Source organism: Anser cygnoides, chromosome Z, assembly GCF_040182565.1.
Source record: "Anser cygnoides isolate HZ-2024a breed goose chromosome Z, Taihu_goose_T2T_genome, whole genome shotgun sequence".
In the NCBI taxonomy this organism is placed as follows: Eukaryota; Metazoa; Chordata; class Aves; order Anseriformes; family Anatidae; genus Anser; species Anser cygnoides.
In genome coordinates this window covers 29,368,291-29,396,236 of record NC_089912.1, presented here as the reverse complement: position 1 = coordinate 29,396,236, position 27,946 = coordinate 29,368,291, and the positions used below count along the sequence as shown (strand labels likewise).

At 38.2% G+C, this 27,946-nt stretch overlaps 2 protein-coding genes across 7 annotated transcripts in view; both read right to left on the bottom strand.

The window, feature by feature from the left end:
• Window positions 1-571: 571 nt before the first annotated feature.
• On the bottom strand, window positions 572-5,530 carry SRP19 (signal recognition particle 19). 2 transcript variants are annotated; one of them, XR_010827958.1, is made up of 6 exons: window positions 5,377-5,530; window positions 4,399-4,474; window positions 3,240-3,311; window positions 2,331-2,442; window positions 1,628-1,774; window positions 572-1,222 (listed from the first exon to the last, which is right to left on the bottom strand). XR_010827958.1 is itself a non-coding variant. In XM_013191214.3 (5 exons), the coding sequence occupies exons 1-5, from the start codon at window positions 5,412-5,414 to the stop codon at window positions 1,089-1,091; spliced, it is 432 nt and encodes a 143-aa protein (XP_013046668.2). In that variant the 5' UTR covers window positions 5,415-5,526; the 3' UTR covers window positions 572-1,088. The 2 variants fall into 2 exon arrangements, 1 of the variants encoding a protein (XP_013046668.2); XM_013191214.3 differs by lacking the exon at window positions 1,628-1,774 and having other exon boundaries at window positions 5,377-5,526.
• Window positions 5,531-16,056: 10,526 nt separating this feature from the next.
• The window catches only part of APC (APC regulator of WNT signaling pathway), a 90,635-nt gene continuing 78,745 nt past the window's right edge, over window positions 16,057-27,946 (bottom strand). For all 5 annotated transcript variants that reach the window (XM_048052166.2, XM_048052167.2, XM_066988983.1 and 2 more), the window contains 5 exons: window positions 27,654-27,793; window positions 26,624-26,701; window positions 25,256-25,372; window positions 24,004-24,218; window positions 16,057-23,502 (listed from right to left, as the gene is read on the bottom strand). In XM_048052166.2, the coding sequence (XP_047908123.1) occupies window positions 16,944-23,502; window positions 24,004-24,218; window positions 25,256-25,372; window positions 26,624-26,701; window positions 27,654-27,793 (7,109 nt within the window). In that variant the 3' untranslated portion in view covers window positions 16,057-16,943. The remainder of the gene's footprint in view (window positions 23,503-24,003; window positions 24,219-25,255; window positions 25,373-26,623; window positions 26,702-27,653; window positions 27,794-27,946) is intronic.

Sequence of the window (27,946 nt, the reverse complement as noted above, 5' to 3'; positions counted from 1 at the left end):
AGATAACTTGTTTCTAGTACTCATCTGCGTAAACATTCAACTGACTCTGTTTTCATACAGTAAGTATTAGAAAAGCTCACGAGGAATTTTTTTTAAACTCGCAACAGGTAGCACTGTTTCCTTTTCAGTCTTGTTATATTAAGTATCCCTCATTCGGCTTGTACAGTACATATTTAAAATGCTTCTAAGGCTCCTTGCTACTGACAGCTGTTCGGATCAATTAATCTTCTCCAGATAAATTCCTGTTCCCATCCATGCACTACATATATATATATTTGGAGTATGTATTTTTTACATTACCAGATATTGCAAGGCTCAGACATCTGAAATAGTATTTGACAGGTAGAAAGTAAATCTAGAAAGTGCATTTCATAAACTCTCAAATAACAACCAAAAATAGGATAATACAGTATTTCATATCTATAAAAAGACAAAAAAAAGAGCAAGCTAATTTTTGTGTTCAGTTTTCAGTCATCATAAACAGAATAATAAACACTACAATATGTCATTGACTTATTTAAACGGGTTGTTGAAGGAAGTTAACACTTTTGACAAAAGTAACTATACAAAGTTTTCAAAATTCATGTGCCACCTTTATTAGTATACTGACAATTGTGAAAGATGATTAGCAAGGAAGTTTACAAAGTCATAATGTCACTGACGTACATTTTGTAGCTGGTGATACAGACCTTCCAGAAACAAGACTAGCAAAAATAAATGGTTAACCAGGCTGAAAAAACATTTGCCTATCTAGTCTGCATAAGATTTTACATTTTTTTTTAAAAAAAGCTGCATATTTCTTTTGGAAAAAATATTTCCCCCCTCCACATGACTTGCTTATGTTGCTCCACTTTTAAAACTGGAAGCTAGCTTCAGACTCGCAGGTTGTGTGTGAAGATAGATTCATGGTTACAGATGCAAAGCAGGTACATGCATTCCACTTCCAAAATAAGCCAGCAGTTCAATTTGGCTTGACCTGTTTCTTTCTTTCCTGTATCTTTCACTTCAAAGTTGCAGTAGGGTAACGTGTACATCCATGTCTGTCATAACCACAACTATATGATGTTACAATTACTCCAGATGTGGGATCATTTCTTTTTCTTCCCTTTACCTTTCTTGCCTCCCTCTCCTTGCTGAAGACTTTGATCGCTACCTCCCATCTTCTGGGTTCTTGTTTTCAGTTTGGGAATGGTTTCTGCTGCATATAGCATCACTGATTTACCTAAAAATACAGAGAGAGATCACTGCATACACCTGCTGTGTTAACAGCATCCACATCATCTTCAGACAGAAACTTCAACCCCATTTCAGATTTCTATTAAACGCATTTCAGATTCAGATTTCTGTTAAACTCGATATAAAGCCTAGGAGTTCAGTTTCCTTCCATCTGTAGCTGGAAGTTTTGAAGGAACGTCTTTTTTTTTAGTTTTATTTTTTATTTTTTAAGCACAGGAATCAGTCATGTCAGAAATTGGTATTACAGCAGACCAGAACTGGCACATCACCTGACAATACCCAAAGTATCCACATCCTTCCTGTTTCTCTCTCCCCTCAATTCTTAATGGCCTGAAATACTTGGTACAAAACAACTAGCAAACAGCTACAAGTATTTTTACAAAGACACTACCATTTTCCTACTGTAACATGGTTTGAATTTTTTTCCTTCTGATTAACAGTACTCTTCAGCTGCTCTCATTTTAGTATTCTTCTTGCTCTTTCCTTAAGATACATGCTTCTTCAGATACATATTTGCTTGCCTTTTACAACTTGATTCCTGGTCAAGAAAAATGCACAAGTCCAATTAACAAGAATAGCTCTTCAAGAATGACACGTAATTTACAGGGAGCTGCTTCATGACCTGCCCTTCATTGTTAGTTTTTGAAAACAGCCAGTAGAAAACTGAACTGTGCACTCAGTGTTGTGTTTTACCTATCTGGCACCTGTAATGACGCCTAATTGATGTACATAGCATAAGAAAAAGGGGTGGAATTGAGCCATTTTAATACCAAATCTTCTGTTTTGACTGTCAAGAAAAGGGTAAGCCAAAACTGGAAGGGTGATTAATTCACTATAGTTATCACACAACACTCCACAAACTTCTTTTTGATTCAAGCACTGAAGAAAGAGCACTATCAAAGACAACAGCATCTTTAAAAACTCCTCTCACTGTTCATACATGGACTTGATTTTGTTGATTTTCAGAGGTGAAGAGATTTAATGTAACATTCTAAAATTTGTTAACAGTAGAACTAATTAAACAAGCTGATAACAAAACAAAGTCTTTCTATTCTAGTAACAGGTAAAGCGTCTAACCCAGATACTCTACTCACGTGTTGGAAACTGAGGTAAACATGGGTTGCCATCATCTTGTTTGAGCTGAATTCGTACTCTACCCCTGTACTGCACATCACGGTTCCACTCTCTGGGATACATCTTATTTTTCTGTCACAAAGGAGGAGAAACTTGCTTAGGTATGAAGTACTGGAGTCATTTTCTACAAAAATTGTCAGGCATCTGATCTGTCACAGCATACTGGAATTCTGAGCGGATCCATCCCAGACCTGTAGCTCTCCAGCCATGTCATCCCCCAAGTATTTTGCCAACAGTATTTTAAATTGATAAATTAATAATCACTTCAGAAAATGAAATGTGAAAAGTTACCTCACTACAAATGCAGACTCATTCCACTAGGAGAAAGTAACCAACCAATTAAATACCAAGCAGGTATTGCAGTTAATAGCTTAAATGCTATTTGCACCACTAGCTATAATGTAACTCCAAAGGACCCTGAAAATTTTAAGTGGCAGCAGAATCCTATTCCTATCAGACACTCATTCCAACAGATAATGAACTCTCATTGCAAATTAAACTTTAAAAAGCATGTTTTTAGAGTTACACCTTGCAAAATTTCCTTCTACTCTTACTCTACAAAGAACTTTTAAGAAACTAAGATAATCTTTCCAGAATAGGTAACTAAGAATGATCTTTTTATAAGCTTAAAAAGTGACATTAACTCAGAGATTCAAGTTATTCTTGCCTTGCACACAGTTTTCAAACATTTCCTTCATTATTACTCAAAACCAATCAAATATCTTTATGGCTACTAACAAAAACTTCTCAGTTGCAACTTATCCTGCCTGCAACAAAAAACAAAATGATAGGAGACACACACCAAGGTAGCTTTTTTTGATTGGTTTGTTTTTTGTTTGGGGGAGGTTTGTTTGTTTGTTTCACATTACCTCTAATAGCACGTTGAATCCAACTGCTGCACACACATCTTGGATTTCTGTGGATGTGGGATTTTCAACAGCCTGTTGAAACAACATACTACTGTTACACATTTTTCAGTGATGAACTAACTACCTATACAGAAATAGTTAGTGGTTTCCCACTCTATACCTTTATAGCTAGAAAAAGCAGATGGGCAAAGAAATGACACTTCAAATAGTGACTAATCTACTGCCCTCCTACAGATTAGAAAACATCAAAAAGAACACATAAGGTATCAGTAAAACAAAGCAGATGAGACACAATTGTTTAGGACTTAGGAGAAGGTAATAGAATTGCCTGTGAAAAATAACTGAAACAACATTAATTATATTTATACAGAACCAAAAAAATATAAATTAATAAAGGCAAAATTACAGCAAGGATTGCAGGTAAACTTTTTTTTTCCTCTTTTAAGGCAAACTTTTTAGGCCTGGGGCAGCAGATTCATCCCATAAATAGATCTTTGGCAATGTATATGCTCAAGAATTATTTTCACTTTTTTAATTTTCACTTTTTTTTTTTAAACTATTATCAGGAGAAAGAAAAACAAAACACCACCAAAACTTCCTAAGCAGTGAGAAAAGCCATTAAAATTCCCAGCATTGCTTGTTAAAAATGCTATAAAGAGGGACATGATGAAAACTATTTCCATACAGATTGAAAGAGCAACTAACAAATCTACATGCCACAGCATGGCCTAAGCTCATAGATAAGCTCTGATCTTTGACAGACAGCAGCAAAGAGGGCAGAGCACAGAATATGGGCATGTTTTGACAAACCAGTCACCAAGCACGCAATCACTAGCTAAGTATTATTTTCTGCATCACTCTCTTATTTGGCAAATCAATTTTGTAATAGATTGAGCGCGTTTGGTTTTCATTACTTCACCTTTTTGCCAAGGTTGCTGCTCACATGAAAATTGATGCATTAACCCTGTACTCCTCTACCAAATTAACACATTCACATTAGATTATTGTCAAACATACTGTAATTTCTAGTTATCAAGCTACTTGCCATGGGGGATAGGAAAGATCAGTAACTTTGAAATTTAGTTTCATTTTCTAGTTCTTTGCACACCACTACACAGCAAAACAAAACATCATATTTCCCTGCCACCCACAAAATTACTTTGTCTATAGGTATCCTTCTTCCTTCTGCTATTGTCTTTTTGTTGTTTAAATATGCTGGATAAATGCAGATAAATCTAGAAAAAAAAAGAGAGAAAACAGCAAGTTTTAATTAAGTAACATCAACTCCTAACACCGTTTATGCATTATTTTCCTAGTTAAAAAAAAAATGTTACTGCTAAAACATATGAAGTTTCCACAGCAATTTTAAACAACCACTTATTTTCCCTCACTTATTTTTAAGATGTTGCAAAACCCCATTTCAGTTACTCAGTACGCTGCCTGACCATTTGGCAGAAACCCCATTTGTGTGACACCACTTTTGGGGGCAGAGAGCGCACGCAGGGTGGGGATATTTGCTCTGAGAAGAAAAGGAGACTGAAAAAAAATGTTTTAACCCATTTCTTAAAACCCAGAAAGCTATGAGAAGAAAATATATCAGATATATTCCCTTTCACTGAGAATTAATGAAAGTTCCCTCAAAGGGTTGTAGTACCCTTGTTGATGATTATGTTATTGATAAAAGTGAGAATCACTTTTTTCTTACGTATTAGCAATTTGCCTATTCACGCAGCAATGCTAGCCAGGTTTAGGTAACTTATATTGATAAATTATGTAAGTGAAAAAACACATGCTTAAAGACTCGATTACGTTAAACTGAGATTTTTTGAGACATCCCATCATGTCAAGCACAGGGACAACACTGACAAAGCCCCAGTTACGCTCCCATCCGGCACAAAAAACCGCGGCTGAGGCCCACAAGGAGAGGCCGAAGAACGACCATGACGGGACGAGACCACAGAGGAGCGTGTCCCCGGACCACAGCACGCCATTTTTAACGGACGCGCTATAACGCCCCTCACGCTGCCCCACCGCAGGCCCCGGCCTCGCTCTGCCGCAGTCCCCCCACCCCCGTAGGGCTCTGGCCACGACGCGAGGGGCGGCGGCGGGGCGCAGGGTGCCAACCCACCCGCATTACCTCTCCTTGTCCGACAGCGACGCGGCGGCTGCGGCCATACTAACGGCCTGCTCTGCGCCGCTGCCCGCCCGGCACCGCCTCCTCACGCCGAGAAGTCCCGCCCCCACACGCCATCTCTGGAATGCGATTGGGCGCTGGTGCTGTCTCTTCAAGCGCGTTGTCCAATTAGAAGGCGAGACGTATACCCAACCCCAGGCGCTGAGGGCTCTGCGGTGGGAGGAGCCATCTCGGGGGATCCGGCCCAGAAAATGGCGGCCGCGCCTCGGGGCGGGGCGGGGCGGGAGTGGGTGTGGCAGCAGCCGAGTAAAAATGGTGTAGGTGGAGCAGCACCTCTCCGATGAGGGTCTGAGAGAGCTGTTCCACAAATAACTGAACATTTATCCCTAGCTGTATTTTTCTGCTTTAACAGAACATACAGGTCTCCTAGATGAAGAGGAGGGTGCTGAGATATAGAATCACAGAATCATCTAGGTTGGAATAGACCTCCAAGATCACCTAGTCCAACCTCTGACCTAACGCTATCAAGTCCTCCACTAAACCGTATGACTAAGCTCAACATCTAAAAGTCTTTTAAAGACCTCCACAGGGATGGTGACTCAACCACTTCGCTGGGCAGCCCATTCCAATGCCTAACAACCCTTTCGGTAAAGAAGTTCTTCCTAATATCCAACCTAAACCTCCCCTGGCACAACTTTAGCCCATTCCCCATCATCCTGTCACCAGGCACGTGGGAGAATAGACCAACCCCATCTCGCTACAGCCTCCTTTAAGGTACCTGTAGAGTGTGATAAGGTCGCCCCCGAGCCTCCTCTTCTCCAGGCTGAACAATCCCAGCTCCCTCAGCCGCTCCTCGTAAGACTTGTTCTCCAGACCCCTCACCAGCTTCATTGCCCTTCTGGACACAATGCAAGACAGGTGTGTTTGCAGGGAAGATCTATTAATGATACTGTTCATAATACAGTTCATGAAAACTTGGAAGAGTTAAGAGTTACAAGGAAGCTGTAACATAATCGGGATGGCATTTGGCACCCATCAATGAGTTACTTGGTCTGTTCAGTCTTTTGGATGATGGACAGTTTTGTTGTCTTCTGTCTTTGCTCTCATTACGTCAGAAGTGAATAAGCTGTACAAAGTACTGCAGGAAAGAAATATGAGCAATGCAACTGTGTGGTCTCTGCAGTAGCAGCTTTCAAAAATCAGACTGCAGCTGTCCAGAAGAGAGGCAGCTCTTCACAAACATGACACAACAAGCTCAGCAGCTAAAAAAAAAAAAAAAAAGTTACGCAGAGTTGTGAAGGAACTTGTTGATCTAACATGCTAAAATTTAGCAAAGTGCTAAAGACAGATTTTCGGAGGGTGATCTCCTGGTTACAACTAACCTGGATAACACAGAGTTAAGTGTACCTCTCCAAGAGGTCATCTATTGAACGTAATTATCATCTTGTTAGCACTAGCTTGATAATGGATTCCCTGTGTTCTTGCTTTGTGTAGGGTTTTAAGTCTTTGTTGCCCACACACACACGTCTATTACATGGTTTTCCACTGAGATTTCCACCACCTATAAAGTGTGAGAGCTGCTGTTTCCTTCATAGTTGCTGCCCAGGTTGTCAGTGCTTAGTCTGTGTGTCGGGCAAGGTGGCAGAAGTTTCTGCCAGCAGTTGCCACCTGCCTTCAGCCAGAGTCAAGCTACAAGGGGGGGAAGGAGGTGGGAAGGCAGGTCAACAGCTTTTGCAGCCTTTGTCTACCCATGCTTCACCAGTGCATGCCCATCGCACCCCATGGCAGTGGGATAGTGATTCCTAAATACTATCCTGAGATCCATGTCCCTGTGACTGGGGAGAAGGAGATCCTATAGCTGAACAAGGCTCCAACAGCCACTTAACCCTCTGTTGCTGTATACAGAATGCAAAGTGTGAACAGACTAGATTTCATTATATTAATTGTGTCTCCATGCAGGCGTGCAGTATTAATTGCACGACCATGACACATGGTCATCACTAAAACATGTTACCAGTCAGGCTTACTGCAGCTTGTTTTTCTCAAATAATGATAGCCATAATCTTCCCTTTCTTGGACACAAGTTGGAACCTGACAAAAGGGTGTAAAGCTGGATCTGTCTCTGAAGGACAATGCTCTAGCAGAGTTAAAATAATGATCTAATGCTTGTAGGGAAAAAAAATGCTAAGAGTCGTTTATACAATGTTACAATAGCTTCATAAACAAAAATTAGGCTAAAACATAATGAGCAAACATTGAAAGTTATCTCTTCACCCTGTATTTGTTGTTGTTATTGCTAAATTTCCCAATGTTTGCAATTTCACAGTTACTTTCTAAAGCAAGTTCTGGTGCATAACAGACTACCATTGGACATCAGCTTGAGAAACACTGCTGTGACTTTACATTGAAGAAGGCATCGAACATGGCTGGTTTGTGAATGGCACAGTATCATCATTGCATATTAGGTTTGCTCTCAGTCAACCCACTTAGTTCAGGACAGTGAGAAAGCTTTTGTGCGTTTATTTTTAATGTTGTTATAATTGACAATTGCAGGCTATTTTTTTCCCTTCACTTGAATTCATGCAGCTATTTAATACCAACCTATTAGGGGTAATGGCTTAACTTCTAAACCAGTATTTAAACTTACTATATCAGAGCAAAAGCTACATTGCCTATATCAGTATTTGTGGTAATGATAAAAACAATTGTTTCTTTTTCAGATGAAAAAATCATAAAAAATTGCTGGGAGTTTTTTGGGCTAGACTGAATCATGTGGCATACGTGACTGATTATGAGGGAAGTATGTCTTCTTTTCTGCAGATCCTATTATTACATACCTATCTTACTTATTGGTACTAGTATTCATAGTGTTAGTGAAACTAACATGCCTAAAATGAACCATTAGGTACAAACATGTCAATTTAATCTCCATCATCGTTATAGAATGACCTCATTGACTATATGGCATCCAGTCACTACATTTATTCTAGTGTCATAAGAAATACATTTCAAACTTGAGTTCTGCTTAATTCTAGCCTGAAGAATTGGGGGACAGAAGTAGGTCACAGAGCACACTAGCTCAGGCACGTTATGGCTGCATGCACTTTCCAAATATGTGCTATCCCTGACATCAGAAATTTAATAATGAAGCAATCAAAACCTGACAGGCTTTAAATATTTTAAAGCAAGCTGAAGATAAGATGTAATTGCTAGTGAGCATAGGACTCATGTATGTCTGTAGCAAAATGTCAAGACTGCAAATATTGCCTTTGCTTAATACCAGGGCTCCTGGTCTCTGAAAGCTGTGTATAACTTCTCCAAGTTATTCCATTTGTCATAACTGCTGTAGAAGGGGAAGTGACAAGGCATGAACACTGCACTGCCTGCATTTCAGAGAATTGCCTCGCTGCACACACTGTCGGCAGCAAGTTGTGTGCCTAGTCAGACCCTACTTTATTACTGTTAAGCATGTCTGCAGGAGAAAAATATCCCCTCCCCCCAAAATAAATAAATAAAAAATCAAGGTCCCTATAAAATCATGAAATAGAAGTTCAAATTGGTTTTACTAGGGAGTGGTACATTTCACCTGTGATAAGTCCAAGTACCCAGAACAGAAGTGGCACACCAAGTGCAGATAAATGGTTTGAGCTGCATCAGTACTGCTGTGTTTCACTGAAAGTGTCACATACAGATGTCAGTTTATTCAGATCTAGCTTACGTGTTCAGTTTTCTCTAACAGTGTTACACTGCAGTCAGTCATGCTAGAAATGCCTGTACAATAGGTGGACTAGTGAAGTCATTCAGAAGGTGTATTTTTAGCTAGATGGGTGCAGGAGATCTGTAGTGGACTGCAGATAAAATGTGTAACAAAAAGGGAATGCAAAGTGAGATATTAATAGGTCCAATAAACATTGAAAGGAAGAGGGCAAGCTAAGAAGGATTTTCTCTGCAATCTTTATAAACTAGGATTCAAAAAATATATTTTAAACTTAAATATGGGGTCTAGAAAAAAAGTGTTCAAAATGGAAATGTACTTCATGCTCGAGACTGGTGTAAACTAGGTCTCTCAAACAGAGACCTTTCATCAGCATAGAGGGAGAAGAATGCTGTCCTTCATTCAGATCTGTAAAAACTAGTATTTACTTACCGTGAAATTTCAGTTTTCAGAGTGAGCCATTCCATTCTTCGTGTACTCCACTTCGCAGTATTTGTACTGCTTTCCCCAGAGGAGCGCTTATTTTAAATATAGAGTCTACTCCTTTTCTTTCTACCTCATGCCTGTCCTGCAGAGACAGCAGCTACACAACTATCATTATTAATCAGCAGAAGCATTGGTTCTGTTCATCTTAATGATGGAAGCCCATAATCAATCTTAATAGCCTGTATATCCTTAAGATGCAAAAAACACCCCCAAGATTTCTAAGGCCACAGTAGGTGAATGTGTTTCATCTGTGTAAGTGCTGCACAAGAGCAGCTGACAGTCAGAAGTGCCTTGAAATAGTCCCTGACTTGTACTCTGTTCAGAGCTGAAAGTCTTTTGGATTACTTCACCTAGACCCATCTCTTGACTTACACGGAGTAAGTAAGAACACAGAACAGAGTCTGTATACAGTATTTCACAGAGGTACCGGGGAAACTGTCAGGCACCACATTCCCAATCGACTCTATCCAAATCCCTGTTTAGCTGGCAACAGTGGAATTGGAAAAACTGAAATAGAAAAATGTGGATTTCTACAGATCTCTCATTCCTTAGTAATTGTAAAGACTATGTTGCTGACTTACGGATCTTGGTTTTACACCCAGTCATCCTCTGGCCTTGTTCTTGCCCTGTAGAACAGCTGACAGCTGTGTAAAGTCACAGCTGTGTAAACTCAGTTTTTAGGATAAAAAGGAACCATCAATCATCCAGATGTATATGACACAATAACATAGTATTTGCAATGAACTCATAACTTCCACTTAAGCTAGAGGATTTCTGTTGGTAAGACTTCCAAATAACCTAAAAAAGTGTCAAATAATCTGTCATTTTCATTCAACTGCTCAATTATAGTAGGAACAGAAAGATGCCAACCCCCTTTCATCATGCAATGGAATTAAAAAAGAGGCTTATAGCCATTTATATTACGACTCAGTTTTTTATCTACCTTCCTGCTATTCCATATTACACGTCTGCCATCATAGACCTTAGTAACAACCTAGGTAAGATGCACAAAGTCTGAATTCTGTTTATTGTATACCCAAGATGCCTTTCCCCCTCACCCCAAGCAGTATGTTATTTTGCACAGAGAATTGTTAGCAGGGATGGAATTAGGCATAAACTACCTTCATTTGTATTAAATGTAAATCACTCAAAATCCTGTAGTTTTCACAATCCCTACTGACTTTTTGAATTGCTAGCAAGGAATTTTCTTTCTGTATAAGAATCAAGACCATGAAGTGTATTTTTCTTTAGACACTTGTAAAATAAGGGACCAGCTGATCAGTCCTGAAATTAGACTTTTTTTTTTAATTTTAGTTAAGTGCTTCTAACTATGTCAAAGTCTAGGATGAATAGAAGAGAGCAAGCCAAGCATATGTATTTAAGTACGTTTGTGTACATGTTGGCAATCAACTAATATAAGTCCCTTAATAAGTCTCCAATCAGGAACAAAATGCATTAGTTAAGAAAAAGCTGGAATTAAATGAGTCTGTCATGCTTAAAAGTCATGATGAAATAAGCTTCCTTGTGAACTTACTGTAAGTATCAGAGATTATGGAATTACACTGTGTCAGAACTAGATTTTGTGCAATTCATTTTAAAATGAGACATGGAAGAGAACAGTTATACTGGTGACCTGTGTATCTCCCTCAGCTTTTTCCACTTGGTGTTTATCTGAAACATGATTACTACCAAAGTGAAACTACATGGTTTCTCAGACCATTAGTTCTGATATGCTTTATCATTGCATAAGTGTCTCAAGAGCAACTTTCTCGTTAAATTAAATCATATTTCTAGTACAGCAAACAGACACCTAACTTTTAGTAATAAATAATCAAGAAAAGAATTCCACTCTGACAAGGTGCAATCAGGAGGAAATTTTATATAACACTGTAAGTAATAAGTTATGCATAGCAAGACTAAATTCAGAATTAGTATACTGCGAAGCAAAATACATTAGAATAGTTGAAGAAAGAATTACAGAGTTAGGATAAAAACAGTAACACATCTCAGGCAGAAGCAAGCAACAAAACTGAAGGAAAGAATTGTGGGCTGAGTTTGTTAGAGAAACAACATTCATAGGTGGGAAAACGTATCTGATCTCAGAGGATGACAACTTACTTGCAGAGAACCAGCACAAGCTTTATGCATCTTAAATCCCACTAGGAAGTAGGGCACAGGAGATAGTCAATTTGTATGCATCTCTTGAGCTTACAACTCTGGTAGCACGTTTTAGTGAATGAACAAGCTCCCCCTACACCTTCATGAAATCCTAATTGCAATTCCATGTCCACTCAAGAAAAGAGTACTTTCACCAACATCAAAATTAGAAGAATCTCAAATATTGGAAATGACAGAAATTAATATATATCTAATCCAGTAGCTATGAGGAAATTTCCAAGGAGTAGATTACTTGCAAAACTATGCTAAGGAGGCATTACCCAGTCTTAAGAGTAAATAAAGAGCACATCTGGAAAACTGAAAATTGACAGCAGAAAACCTAGGTATTAAAGACATACTTGATAATCATCTGGGCATCACAAATTCATTGACACCTACGTTACTGTTGTGAACTCTTAAGCTCTTCAGCACCACACCAAATTCCCCTTGCACTTCCAATATGTAACCAAATACAACACATAAGCATCTACCTTACCATTCAGACTAAAAACTCAACCTTAACTACATTAATATTCTCTAAGATACGCTTACCATCTGTTATTCTGCATAAACTATGAAGCAGGAATGCCATTTCTATATGTGATTTGAAAATAAAGAACTGGGGACATCTCTTCTGGTTATGCTTAAAAGTGCAAAGGAGATGGCTGTGGTAGCAGAGAGTGAACACATTTGGGTGGTATGGTATTAAGAAAGTCCTCAGAGCTTTAAGCATGTGGAGGAAGTCATGCTTCACATTAACTGACACTTCACTTTCGATTCACAGCTTCATCCAAATCACACATCTCGTCGAGAACAAAGCTGTCAGACAGGTGGATGAGACTTTGCAAGGCATTACAGTATTGTTAAGTTATATTTAGGTGGAAGTCTAGGTAGGATTGTTAGCAACATTTAGGCTGTTCTTACTATTTAATGGGAGGTCTGAAAAGACTTTTGGGAGGCATCTAGTAACAACATGCAAGAGCTTGTCCACCTAAACTTTTTCCAGATCATGCCTACAAGTAGTACTGTCTTCATTAAGGAAGGGATATGTTCTCTCACCCTTGAAGCCTCTTCCAGAAACCAACTAATTGCAGTAAATCATTTTAATTTTGAAGGACTTAATGCATTTAACATTGCAAATTAAAAAATTGTTGCATATAACTTCACATGTGGTAGATTTTTTTTTATTATTTTGAAGAACAACAATTTCTTTTCTAGAAACACAAACTATAGACTAATGTAATACCTCTTGTTAGTTGTTAGAATTTCCAGGATGATGGACTTACCTGGCACACAACATATGTAAATGCAAAGTGCTAGAAGGCCATTAGGCAGAAGTTCAGAGTGAACAAGTTAGGGGTCCAAAACTTCAATTTGCTTTTGCTGTCTCAAAAAGGGTGAAGAACAGTTCTGGAACTTGGCATATTGGCTTAAAAGTGCAAGTAATGGCTTGATCCAACCTCTTTCCACCAGCACTAGCTGCTTTTCTCTTCTGCTGGCTTAGGCAGCGCTTACCTGACCCCGCATGGAGCAAATTCAGCATACTAAAGCAGCACAAATCCTACTACTTCCCTCAACCAGTTCTACCAAATACGAGCTGAACCGGTCCACTGAAGGGTCAGATGAGTGCTGCTGCTTGCAGTCTCAAGTTTGAAGCCAAGTCCTGCTTCAAACAATATTCCAATCTTGCCAGGAAATCCTGGCAAGGCTGTTGACTTTCAATTTTCAAGCTGTCAACTCTGACAAGGAGTTTTAAGAATTATCTTTAAGGTTTCAAGGGAAAATATTCTGATGGAGAACTGCACATGAAAAATATAACTAGATTAGTTCCCTTTTAAAGTTTGCAATATTTAGTCAGAAGAGCTTTCACAGAAATTTAGCAATAACCTTAACTGTGGCACACTGCAAGGAGCTAGAATGAACATAGGTATTAAATAGTAAAAATATGCAGGGAGGTCATGTTTCCACAACTCACATAAAGAGAACAAAACTTTGTTTAGTAAACTAATGCAAAGACAACTGCAGATATGCATACAAATCACAAAAGTTCTATGAAAATCTGTAGAAAGGCAGGCAGTGTATCCCCAAAGAACAGGAAAAGGAGCCTTGGCTTCCTCAGCTCCTTACTTTCCCTTGTTTTGCCTCAGCATAAATAAGGTCCTGTTGCCTGCTGCAGCAACTTCATTTAAGTAAAACCAAGGAATAAATCTTTGGCAGCACAAACCAGATCTGGCAACCATTAATCTAGACATCACTAAGAAAATCCAAGATCAAATATACTTATTATTACTATTTCCCATTTTTCTGTTTTTATATTTCTGTGATCTGTTTTTATAGTTAAACTTGGAATCCAGCTTTGCATCCTAATCACTAACACGAATCAAACATCCTGGATGTCCTTAAATATTCTAAAAGGCTCTTAACAGTTATTAAGCATTTTAGATAAAGAATTAGAGACATGTAGGTCTGGCACAGATTTCAAAGGATCACCTAAGCCCATCTCTGCACACAGGCAATATGAAATATACTAAAGTCCATCCCTATGAGATGTTTCCTAAACCTCTTCTTAGAACTTCTATAATGGAAATTTAACAACTCCCATGGGAAGCATATTTCAGTGTTTCACTACCCTTATAGTTGGAAAGTTTATCTCATGTGTCTTTGCTACAAATATAAGCTTGTTTATGACGGTATTAAGAGAAACTTCCCAATTATAATGATCATGAAGTATCTCCAAGACTATCTAAAGAAGCCACTACAATTTTCAAAGACATTCTGGTGTTTGATATGCATACTGTTATTTATAGTTTCACCTCATGTTCTTTTGATTACTTCAGTTATAAAGCTGAAATCAATATTTCTATATAGGGATTGAGTTTACCTTTAAATTCTTAGACCAAGAGGATGTAGGTGTAAAGCTGGTGCTAACGGACTATCCTGGATTACATGGTATACCTTCTCATTAGTGGTTAAAAGCCCAGCACAAAGAAGTATTACATTGTTTATGGTCTTCCATTTTAAATACAAGGATGGAGTTCTGCATCCTACTCCAACAGCAAATCCCGACTTCAAAAAAACCACATAATCTTTGTCTCTATTTCGTCTTTAAAGAACAGTAATACTAACATGAAAAGTCTCATGAAGATACTATATGCAAAATATTACAAATGCTAATAGGAGAAGCACTGTTCGTTAACAGATTCACCACGTGGTGTAGAAATATAGTATGTCTTTAAGCAAATTTGTCAAGAGGCAAAGAACAAAATATCAAATAAGATGCCACTTATTCCAAAAAGGTACTTTTGGTATTGGCTTTAAATTTAATCATATTTGACTGCTGTCTGCTGATAGTATCTCAACTCTGTTCATAAACAATGCAAGTCTTATGATGAATTTTAAACAAAACTGATTCATTTCAATATCAGGTAAGTACAAAGCCACAGATATGATGTACTCTGCAACTGTGTTAAAGCTACCATATAAAGATAAAGGTAAACTTCTCTATTTCAGGGCTTCCTGAAATCAGGGCATCTTGAATCCTGAATTATTTAGAATGCTAACTTTAGAATAGTCCAGCTGAGATACCACAAAACTGACATACCATTTCATGGTTTGTTCAGTCATGCGCAGAATGGTTAATGTTTTGTTATCTTGTGTTCCTACTTTAAACCAATTCTTATCTAAATTCAAACTATATATATATATATTTAAAGCACAAATCTGTCTTTTCAGCATTGTTCTAGCACAAACCGTATTTGCATCAAAAAGGCTTGAGGCAGCAAATGTCCTGGTTTGTGTTCAGAATTGTTTTTTCCCTACAAAAGCAAATTTCTTGTCATGGGATTCTTGCTTTGTTTCCCTTTATAATTTTAAAAACAAATAAAAATGGATGAAGATTTCAAACAGAATTAAAATTTCATCTTATAGTCACTATTTCACATTCTACATTATATCCCCAAATTTTTAAAAAATTGCTTTATAAATATTATTCTTATACATACAATATTATTTCAGGCTCGCAGTGATGAAAACAATTATCCTGTTTGGCTTCTGGAAATACCCTGCCTTTAGCCTTGTTATGCACCTGAGATAGGTGAAACTGTCTCAACTATAATTATATTACAGAAGACCTAGGGCCTGATCTTGCAACTGTTAAGCATCCTGCAACAGCTATTTGTCAGTGATAAAGAAGAACAAGTAACACCGGAGGTACAAGGTTTTGCTGGATCAGGCCACAAATGTGAGTGCATTATACAACATATTATAATGTGACATCTCAAAATAAAGTCCTGTATTTTTATGTAATGCAGAAGTAACACACACAATTTACATATAGTAATAATTTATTCTGAAATGTTCATTTTAGTCTCTGTTGAAACATCCCCTTATTCTCATTAATAAAAGAGCAGCCATCTCACCTCAAATACCAGAATATACAACAAGTTACAGCATAGCAAAAAAATTCTACCTACTTTAAGATAAAATCTAGATCAGGTAAAATAATTTTGTTCAAGGTTTTACAGTTACACAGTTTTCTTTTTTTTATTTTTATTTTTTTTTCAGAGCACAAAGGAAGTGTAAATTGTTACACCATAACTATCTATGCACGTTATGTGACCACAGAAATGTTATCATTACTTCAGAAAATAAACATCAGTTCCATTCATGCAGAAAAGCAGGCTGGGAATGCTTGTTCAGCAGAAACCATATTACTGTGAATTTCACAGCCACATGATTAATTATTGGTTTAGATGGACTCACAAGTACTAAAACTGAGTATACTTTTTTGCATAAATAATACCAATTCTTCCCTGATGTAGTTTAGTCAGTCTGCAATCTAGAAATGATTGGTAAAGCAGTACACTGTATCATTTCTACCTGCAATGTTCCATGATTTCAAGACAAGCAATATTTAAAGATTATGGGATGGGAAGCTAATTAAATACATGTTAAACATACTGTACAAATATACTTGCATTAGCAATTTTATTTCAAACTGTCAATCAGATATTCCTCCAAAATATTACCAGTGAAGACAAAGTATACTATCAAATATGGCTTCCAGAACAAGGACTCTCTAACAAGAATCAAACCTATTTACAAAAAATAAAAACAACAAAAAAAGCAATCCCCATTTTTCTTAAGTTTCATTCGAAACAAAAGTTCTAAGTAGCTGCTATATGTAATACATCAGTTTTATTTTTTGATGTATTTAAACAGAAGTCACCAGGTAAGAGCCAGAGTGACGCTTAGGACTCTGAGTTCCACCAGAGTCTGTATTTTCAGATTTTGAGTCACGTTTCTTTGTGCTGTTGTTTACTGGTGTCGGTATCTGTGATGGCCGAGCAGAACTATTGTCCACACTACTCTTCCTACGGCTCGGATTGTAGTTGAAAGGAGTAACTCTTGCGGCAACAGCACCGATGGGGGAGCTGTGTTTGCTTGAACTACTGGAACTGAATGGTGTACGCTCGCTCACAGTACTTTCATTATTTTCTGGTGCAGGAGCAGGATTAGTCTGCAGAGGTTTTGTTTCAGTGCCTTTCTTGTCTGGACTGTCTATCTGAAAGAAAGAGTTCAGACGGTTTTCTAAACCAATGGTACGAACAGGAACACTTCCATTCCCTGGATTTTGTTTTTCTTGAATCTCTTTAAAATCTTTGCCATTTACGCCCCCTTTCTCTGAAACACTGTCAATAACAGGGGGAGTATTTCCAGTTGGGGACCTTCCAGATCGAGGATTGTTAATTGGGCAGTCCTCAATCCTCACCCACACATCCTCTGTCTTAGAGACAGCTGGTGCCATCTGATAGATCAGGGTTTTGGAATCAGAGCTATTTGTGGCACCCGAGGAAGAATGCTGAGGATCATTCATTATCTGGGGAATTTCATTTTCTTTTATTTTTCTCCAAGTACCTTTTGCTGGTGCTTGGCTTTCTTTACTTTGCTTGTGTCCAGAAAAAGAACTTCCGTGCTGCTTTTCATCTTCACTTTTTGCCTTCTCACTGGATTCTGAAGAAGCTGACAGAATTGAGGAAGAACTTCCAGTTCTTCGCCAAGTGCTTACACGAGGAAGCGACGACGAATGCTTACTATGTTCACGTTTCCATGTTCCTGATCTATTGACTGGCAATCTAGATGGACTTTCAGAGTGAGAACGAGCTATATCATGACGTTTTGCTGGTCTCCCATCATATTCTACAGAAGGGCTCAGATTAGGGGGTAATTTTCGCCAACCACTGGTCTGGGCAGTTGAATGAGAGGACAAAGACATATCAGGAAGAGAAGGACTTAGAACTGGGGTCTGTAGTTGGGACCTTGTGGGAGAATCTGGCCTGGAAGGAGACAGAGATTCAAATGAAGCAGACTCTTCCAATTTGCGTCTTAGAGTTGGACTTGGAGCTTCTTTAATAAAAGTTGACTGGCGAACAAGGACAGGTCTCTCAGATCTGTCAGATTCACTTCCGCTAGATTTTGTGGATGACATTCTGGATAGGTCAGTCTTTTTGTTTGATCCACCACTACTGAGAATTTGGTTTAACCCTTTTGAAGCAGACTCACTTCTTGGAATGCTACTGGTACTCTTCGGTAAGGCAGTTTGCTTTGTAAGGTTTTGCTGGCTCATCTGCCTTCCTGGTGACGTGTATGACATCCTACCTGAACTTGACGATTTAGTTGAAGCTGTGCTAGGAGATGATGTCCTTGGCAACTGAGACAGTTTATTTGGAGGACTTATACCATTTCTTCCAGGGGAAATTGAGTTTCGGCCTGGAGATTGCAGAGGCCGACTTAATGGCTGCTGTTGAGGTCTAGAAGGAGTAGAGTCTCTAGATCCTGATCTAGAAGGTCCTTTACTTGATCCACCCTGGTTCATCCCTGAAAGTTGCCTAGTTACAGGAGCTGGCTCAGGTTTTCCCGATGACTTTACGCCTCTTGGAGAACTAGCTGAACTTTGGCCTTCACTGGGACTCTTGGAATTTGTGTTTTTGAGTGGGGCACCTTTTTTGGAAACAGGACTAGTACTTGAAGAACTATTTCGAACTCCTGGAATATGAATCATTGTCCTACCACGTGAAATTGAAGGCACGCTTGTTTGTTGGGGTTGCTTTAACTGGCTTGAAACTTCTGAATTGGAGCGAGCTTTTCCTGTAATCATGCTTTTATATACTTTTTTCCCTCCTTTGATTCCCTTATTTTCAGCTTCTGCTTTTTTAGACTCCAGTGTACTTTTCTCTCCTGGCTTAAGAATTCGTGGACCTTTATTACTAGTAAAAGGTTTTTCTTCTTGGTCTGGAGTAAGATGAAATGGTGACCCAAGGGAAATACCAGATTTTAATGAAAGGATAGAATCAGAGTCTGATGAAGCTTGTCTAGACAGTGATGCAGCAGCTGCAGCTTGATGCAAACTACTAACTATAGAGTTTGCACCTTCCTGTATTGCTTTCCAGTCAAAGTTCTCTGAATCAGGTGAGAAACCATGTTCTGAATCTGGCCTCTGTATCTCTCTCAAATCCAGTGTCAAATCTTCTGCCAATATACCACCTACATTTCTGGAATTATTTTTTTCACTTTCACTCTTTATTCTTGATGGTTTTTTCTTTTTAGGCATGGCAGAACTAATGCATTCCTGCAAAAGATCATCTTCTGAGTCAATACTAAGAGAACTCAGAGAGCTGTTTCTAGAGAAACATACAGGTGTATCTTCAACATGAAATGATTTGGGTGCATAACCAGAAGTCTGTGGTCTGTTTGATTCCATCTGTGAATCAGGAGCCTCAGTTCGCTTTGCAGGTTCTCCTTCTTTGTTGTTGTTGTTTTCTTGATCAATATCACTAAGGGAACTAAGAGATGAATTGCGAGAAAAACAAACAGGTGTGTTTTCGATAGCAAAATTCTGCATTTTCTCATCTGTAGCTGCCCCTCTGTCTGGAATATCTTTAGTTGACTGACAGAAAGTTTTAGGCTGGCTTCTGCTTGTTGGGTGTTTTTGACAAACTTGTGTCCTGTTAGTTGGTTGCTGATTTGAAGACTGTTCTGTATTAGTGCAGTCTTTAGCTTCTATTTCTTTTGCTTCTTTTCCTTTTCTTAATTCTGCCTTTTCCCTTGAAAGATCAACATCATCATCATCAAAGTCTAAAGAACTTAGGGAATCATTCCTTGAAAAACAATATGGAGTTCCCTCAATAGGCGTGTAATGATGAGGTGAATCAAATGCAAAGCTTCCTCTTACACGCTCTTCATTATTTGGAAGTTTGTCATTAAAATCTCTTGAATTATTTTTAATATTCTGTTTCTTTAGGTCTCTGTTCTCTGAATAGCTTCTTTCATTATTAATATTGTTTTTAGGCTCTGTGTTTTTTCTTACACGTGCTCTGTATTCATTGTTTTGGGGAACAGGCTTTACAGGTGATGTTGACTTCTTCTTTTCACCTTCTGATTGGTTTTTGTTACTTAAAGATGCAGATGCTTGTTGAATTTGATCCATTATTTTCTTCACTCTAAAAGGTTTGTGACTTTTTCCTTTTGGCATAGCTGAGTTAATGCACTCAGCCAGGATATCACCCTCTTCTGTTTTGTCATCATCCAGTCCTGGGGCAGTCACAGTTTTTGCTCTCTGAGAGTCATCTGTACTCCTACCTTCTGTAGGAATGGTGTCTCTCTTTTCAAATTCCCCTGACTCTGCCCCTGTACCCACGCTGTCTACATTGGCCAACTCATTTGGTGGTGATTCTATTGTAAGATCACTTAAAGATGTAGCTGTTGAAAAATTTATTGGTGTACCCTCAACGCAATATACCCGCGGCATATCATCACCTGGTGTAAAACTAACATGCTTTTGGGATTGCAGTCTGCTCTGTGAAGGCATAAGTTTGTAAACTGGCAGCTGGCTGGGCTTTCTGGCTACAGGAGGAGGTATTTTTGGAGCAGATGCTTGAGAAGGCTTTTTGGCTTTACGTGAAGACTTCGTTGGCATTGCAGAAATAATGCATTCTTCCAGTATTTCAATATCATCATCATCAGAATCATCCAGAATGTCTTTTTCTGCTTCAGAAGGTTTCTCTGCTTTCTTCTCTTGGTTATCCTTTGTATTATCTGACTCTTCAGGTTCTGCTTCATTTCCATGTTCATTTTCATGTACGGGAGGCATTATTCTTAACTCGACATCTTTCTGTATAAATGGCTCATCAAGACTCAGAGCACTGAGGCTAGAAGAGCAAGAAAACCCATCTGGTGTACTTTCTGTGGCAAAATGTAATAGTGTATCAGCATCTGGCAGCACCTGAACTCTCTGAACAGCTGCATTTACAGCTGCCTGTCTAGGACCAGGCTCTCTCTTTTCTGCACTAGGTACTTTACCTTTAGCTACATCTCTTTTTACCTGAACGCCTTGAGAAGGAGGTGGAGTTTTACTTCTGCTTGGAGGCATTGTTTGTCCTGGGCTGTCCGGAAGATCACTTGGACTTATAATGCCACTTACCATTCCACTGCAAGGCTCACTTTGAACTGAACTAGCAATTGAACGGCTTTCAAAACTATCCAGGGAACTTACAGAAGTACATCTGCTGAACATGAGAGGAGTTTCCTGCACATAATGTTCTGGTGGGCTTTTAGGGGTTTGTGCACCACTCTTTGAGGGAGATTTGGCACCTGAAGAAAATTCAACAGCTTTATGTCTAGAGGAATCAGAAGGAGATAAACTAGAAGTTGGCAGTCTACTGGATTTTGTTCTGATATGTTGTGATGTTGATGTGATTTCACTTACTGAGGCTTCTGCAGATAGAGCCCCACTGTTTTCCTTCAATTCTGCTATCTGTAGTGTATTATTAGCATCTGTCACACGTGTGGATTGATCACGTCCTATTTCATCTTCAGCTGATGACAAAGATGACAGAGAGCTACACCTTGAAAAACATATTGGTGTATCTTCCACACAATAAGTTTGTATAGTTTCCTGATTAATAGAGGGAGTCTTACAGGAGGCAGTCTTTTGAGCCTGACCTCTGCTCTGTGCAGAACTTGGGTGGAGCTGATTCTGTCTCTTTGAAACAGCTGAGGGGGCTGACGCGTTCCCAGTGCTTGAGGAAATACGGTCAGTTTTAGTGCTTTGCACTGAAGAAGTCTTTGAAAAAGTAAAAGATGGCTTCTGAGAAGAGGGAGGAACTTCTGTTGAGTATTTTAGACTATAATCGATCGGCTGATCGACATGATGTTCCTCTTCACTGTACTTTATACTATAATTGGTTGGTCTGTCTTCCTCTTCATGTTGTTCCTCCTCAGAGTAACGTTCACTGTAGTTGGTTGGCTTATCATCATCATAATCATCAACCTGGCGCAAGGACTGGTTTACTTTCTGATTCATTCCAAGAGTCGAGCCTACTCTGTTCTGATCTGAACCATTAGATGCTCTTGATCTAAATGAAGAAACACAATCTTGCTGTCCAAAAGGTGACTGATATTTCATATGTTTATCATCTCCACTCTCAGTGTACACTGGGTAGGCTGCACTTTGGCTCCTTGACTGCCTTTGTTCATTCTGTTTCATTTCATCATCTATTATATGCTTAGGCCTTGCCCATCTTTCATTCTGAGAGGGGCTCTGCCTCCCGGAATTTAACTGTTCGTCTGAATACTTAAGACTATAGTTAATAGGAGTGTCTAGCTCTCCATCATTGTCATCCATGTGATTTGCACTATGTATCTTATGTGCCAAGTCAGCTGGATATTGACCATAACTACAAAATTTACTTTCATCATCTTCAGAGTAAGATTCAATGGAAGGTTTCATTTGGCCTCTTTTACCATAGCCATCACTGCTGCTTACACTATTTAAGCTATCATTTGAAGCTCTCTTGTATTCCATTTTTGTGTAAGGCACAGGACATGTCCTGCTTGAATTCTCAGATTTAGGGAAGTATGTACTTGAGTGAGTAAGGGCACTGGCTGCTCTCCTCGGGGCATTTCTGTCTTCTGTCAAACAGTGCATTTCAGAAGTGGAACTAGAACTTCTGTCTTCTTGTGGAATATGCATGCTTGTCACTTCTTCCATAACTTTGGCAATTTGAGCTGCAGCAGTAGAAATTTGCATTCCTATTCTCTTAGAGGAGTTCCCAGTGTTCTCTGTACCCGGATGGTAGGTATTTAAACCTACTACTCGATCCCTGTCAAGACTTCTGTCTTTCTCAGATCGACAATTTTCTATGTTTCCTCTACTGGAAGAAGAGGAGCCAGGCAATACTGTAGTATTTAAATATGGTGAAAGTACAGTCATATTACCAGTATTAAAACTCTCTGATCTGCAAATCGCATCATCATGACGACTAGAATCCAAAACATACTCGCTGTATATGTTCTGCTTATGTCTCTGCTTATTACGGTGAGATGCCTTTGGGCTTAAATTATCAATATTGTCAAAAGTCTCTGATAAATGCTGAGCATCTAATTCTGCTTCCAGTGCCTTTTGTTTTCTAACATGAAGAGATGGTAAGCTTGATCCTGGAGACATAATATTAGCATCCTTATACTTTGCTGGCCTGTTTGCCATGAGGTTTCTTAGAGCTGCAGCGCTGCCCATTGCTATCATCTTGTGTTTTGAGTGAATGAGATTTTTGAGCATGCTGACTGCTCCCATGTCCCACAGTGCCTCCTGATCCTTTGCATTTCGTGCAGAAAGATTCCACAGGGTCCCACATGCATTACTGACTATTGTCAAACTGTGTGACTTCAAGTGTTGTAACAAGGTTTGTAAGCAGCTGTTCTCTCTTAAGATTTGCCTGGTGTTGAATAATTGAAAACAAAAAATCAGTAAGTGGCATTTCAAATGAATCAGAAACAAAACAAAAACCTACTATGCTACAGGTGAGTTTAGTCCTTTGAAATGATGAAGTATCTAGTGCAAATTTGTCTTATTTTTCCTCTATTCATATGGAATCCATCCAAATCCAACTGATCAAATACTAATACAGATATGAATCACTTGTTCCCACCCTACAATCCCTTTATTAAATATTTTTCCATTCCAGGTGGTTTCCTTTATAACTTAGCAATTTTCTCTTTCCTGGAAAAGTTTCTAGTACCATTCATTATTTACAAGCAACAGATATTGATATTACTGCATATTCCTGTTATCTGAGTGGAATACTTGCCTTATCAAATTCATTACAAATTATTGTATTTGATTACTGTACTTCATACATGCATTCCTATTAAGACTCAACATACAAACATGCTTTTGGTACCATTATACTGTAAATTGTCTGAAAATGTATACCTACCTGTGGTCCTCATTAGTTGCAATTAAGCTAGAAACATTTCTTAATATCCCTCCTCCACTTTCTATGATGGCTAGAGTGTTTGTTTGGCTCCGGTATGTGAGTGTGCCAACTAGAAATGCAAGAGCACCATCGACAGCACATATATCAGCTTTGTTCTCAGTACAATGTGCTGACAAATTCCATAAGGCACTCAAAACGCTTTTTAGGGTTGATTCCTAGGAAAATAAAGTGATAGAATTAGAAAAGTTTCCAACTATTGAACACAATCCCTCAGAAATACTTAAGTTAGCTTCCAGAAGTCTGTCACAAATCTGTTTTTCCAGTTCCCACCGATGCAACGATGAACCAAGAATAAACTGAAATAGTAATTCCTGTTGAACCTGCACAGTCTGAAAATACAGCCCAGAGATAAAAACTGCCTCACTGATTCTAACCTACATTTGCAAAGAAACAAAATTCACTGATCATGGGGTATTTTTTTCCCAGTTAACTGCAGAATTTGATTTTTGCTTGGATGAAATCTCAAGTGTTGTATGGTAAACACCCAGTATTTTGTTTTCTGTTTTCCTACACATGCCTCCCTATTCCTCTAGTTTTCCTTGAAACACTCATAATTTGTGATTTAATTATGTTCCAATTTCTGATTTCTGAGCTGGTAAGCTAGAGGCATATAGCACTGCACACACCAATAATTTTCTTTGCTTCTCTCTTTCCATCAGCTATGGATTTGCTATTGCTTGCCAGAAAATTTTGGAATTATGAACCACAATATTTGTTAGTTGCCATAATGGTAAAAATGGTTTGAAGATTAGCTGAAGAGGACTCTGGGATGGAATATAGTTCTGTATGATGACAGGAATTATACAAAGAATATATCCAGAAAACAGCAGAAGTGGAAGTTACCTATTCACTAAATCAGAAGAGGTTCCACTGAATTGCAAAATTATAAACAGTGCCTGTTAGAACAGCACAGCTCATGAAACTGAAGAGCAAAAGCTGTCAACCCTCATAAATAAAATTATATACCATTAGTTTTGAGGTGACATTGATACGTTGTGATCTGCTACCCCATTAACTCAAAGCAATTCTGTTTAGCAATTCCAATTGCTTTAAGTAACTTTAATTCTGAAGTTACCTAAAACACCCCCAGTATTTGACCTACTACTTATATCAAGAAGGACCATACTTTTATTTTGTATAAAATAAACAGAACACCTCAGAAATTTATCTTTTAGTTATTTATACATTATACCTTCTTAACTTCTAAAGCACATTCCATCAGTGCTTTCACACTCCCAACTTCACGTAGTGTCTTTTTACTGTTTACATCTGCTCGCCAGGACAAGTTCCTCAACACACTTGCAATGACCTGCAAACCAAGAAAGAAAAAGAATATACGTATATGCATATAAACAGGTGTAGTTTATATATGTACGTATAAGCAAGCATATATAACAGTCTCATTTGTGCTAGGGGAGGTTTAGATTGTACATAAGGAAGAATTTCTTCACAAAGAGGGCAGTCACGCACTGGACAGGGCTGCCCAGGAAGTGGTGGACTTCCCATCCCTGGAGGTATTTAAGGTATGTGTGGAGGTGGCACTAAGGGACAGTTTAGCGATGGGACCCAGTAAATCAGGTTGATGATTGGACTTGATGATCTCAAAGGTCTCTTCCAACCTATGATTACATAAGAAATATATATTATTGCTTACGATATTAAACAAAAATAATTTCATATTTAGTAATTTTAAACAAGTTCCCAAACAATGAAGAACAGTTCTACGTTCTCAGCTCTGAGGATCACCCTGCACACTTCATAAATACTGTTTATTTTCAAGATATTTTCCTCTACAGCGCAGGATCAATTGGAAGAGACACTCAAGTGTCACACCAAACACTTTGCTCATGCTTTGGCAGTTTCTCCAGGAGGTGCTGCTGTGGAGAGCAGGTATGTACGTACTAAAAGTACAACCTTGTCAAGTCAGATGCAGATTTTTTTTTTGAAGCAGAGCTTCCTCTACTACTGTTCCCCTATTATTAACTTTCTGTTACTGTAGAGGAGCCACAATAATGCATTAACCCCCAGTCTGCTAACGGTATCGTTAAGTAAGCTAAATTGGAGAATTTAGGATCGCTCAAACTTTTCTTGAAAATTGTATTTCCACCAACAGACGAGGGTCATAAAAGGAGCTTTACAGCCCATGTATTTTATGTGTTTTGGTGAGAAAACAGTATGATCCACAGCTTACCACTTTTACTACAAGAAAGTTGTACTTCACGATTCACAGAATTAATATAGGTACTAACTTTGCATCAAAGTTAATGAGATAACACAAGAAAAGAACAACAATTACAAAACAAAAGTCAGGCTGGGATAAATGCAGCACATTTCAAAGACACAGTAACTGAAAAAATAGAGAAGGCAGCACCCTAGGAACTTAATGCAAAGACAGAATTCAAGTATAAAAATACCTGATGTCAAGAGCAAATCAGTAGAAGGGAAGTAAATATTAAGAAAGGAGAGCAGAAATACAGTATCTTCACATAATACAATAAAATTGAAGCAAAGCAAAATAATGGAAACGGCCAAGAAATATTTCACCTAGTAAGGACATTACCTGCTGTAAGTCTTCACTTTCAGACTTCAATTGGGCTACAAGAGCTCTCATGCAGCCCTTCATAGAACACAATGTAGCCTGATAAAAATCAGAAGAAAATAGAAAAGAAATAGTTCTAAATCACAGATTAGGTGGCTTGCTTGTGCACAGTACTTCGATATTTTAAGCTGATCATTTGTGAAGTTCAAAAAAAAGCTTTGTAATACATGTTTCCAACAACAAATGTTTGGTCCACAACGATTAAAAACTTAAGCCTAACAGTTTCTGTACTGGGAAATCCATAAGTGGTAAAATTGTGCTAAATTTTACTTTTATTTTTTCAACAGGTCTAGGACCAGATCTGGAACAGTACTAGTTGAGAAGCCTTCTTTAACATATGCTGGGTAATATACTGGACAATTATCTGTAAGCTGGCAATGTGTTTTTACCTGCTGTCTATAGAGTCTCACAATTACACTTTTCATTTCAAACATACAAAATACTAAAAAAGATGAGTATTTAAAACTAAAACGAACTAATTCTTGTAATTCTTTGAAGTAGTGCCCATAATGAGCTAGATATTCAATAAATGTTTAAGATCGAGCTCCAGCTTGAGGAGGTTTGCAAAATCCTTTTGGACAGTAATAGTATTAAGTGACAACTAAACAAAATTTGGCTCAATTAACAGTTTTAGTTCAACATTCTCAGAAAAATCAGTCACTGTCCATAACTGTTGGTCCATAATCATTATGTGTTATACATTACCAAAAGATCATATGTATTGCTTAAAAAAAAAATTAAAGTCAATTGGTAAAATCCCTACTTACAGTGACAAATTAGATTTAATGTGACAGTCGATACTATAATTGTCTGATATAACATTCCCGTCTGTGGTACCCTCAGTGAGGAACAGGATGGAATGGCATTTTGTTTTACTCTCCTGAGCCCAAATTCAATATCCTATCCTCAAGATTTCATCACCTGTCTGAGTGTTACAATTCAAACATAGCTATCAACTGAAATTACAATATGTTTGAAATTCTATTCTTACCTTGTTTGCCACATCCCCAAAAGTCAAGTTTGTCAGAGCCATTCCAGCATATCTCCTTAATGTAACACTATAGTGGTCATTTGTAAGTCCATACATTTCACAATCCACTTGCAACAGTTCAGCAATGGCCTGCAAACCTCCTTTAAAAACAAATAATAGAAATAGTAACAAATTTCAATCCTAATATCAAGAATACAGCTTATATATATACCAAGGAACAAACTGCATTTCTACATATATAACAAATCTCAAACATCTAAAAAACCAGAAGGTTCTGAAAGTAAAACAAGCCA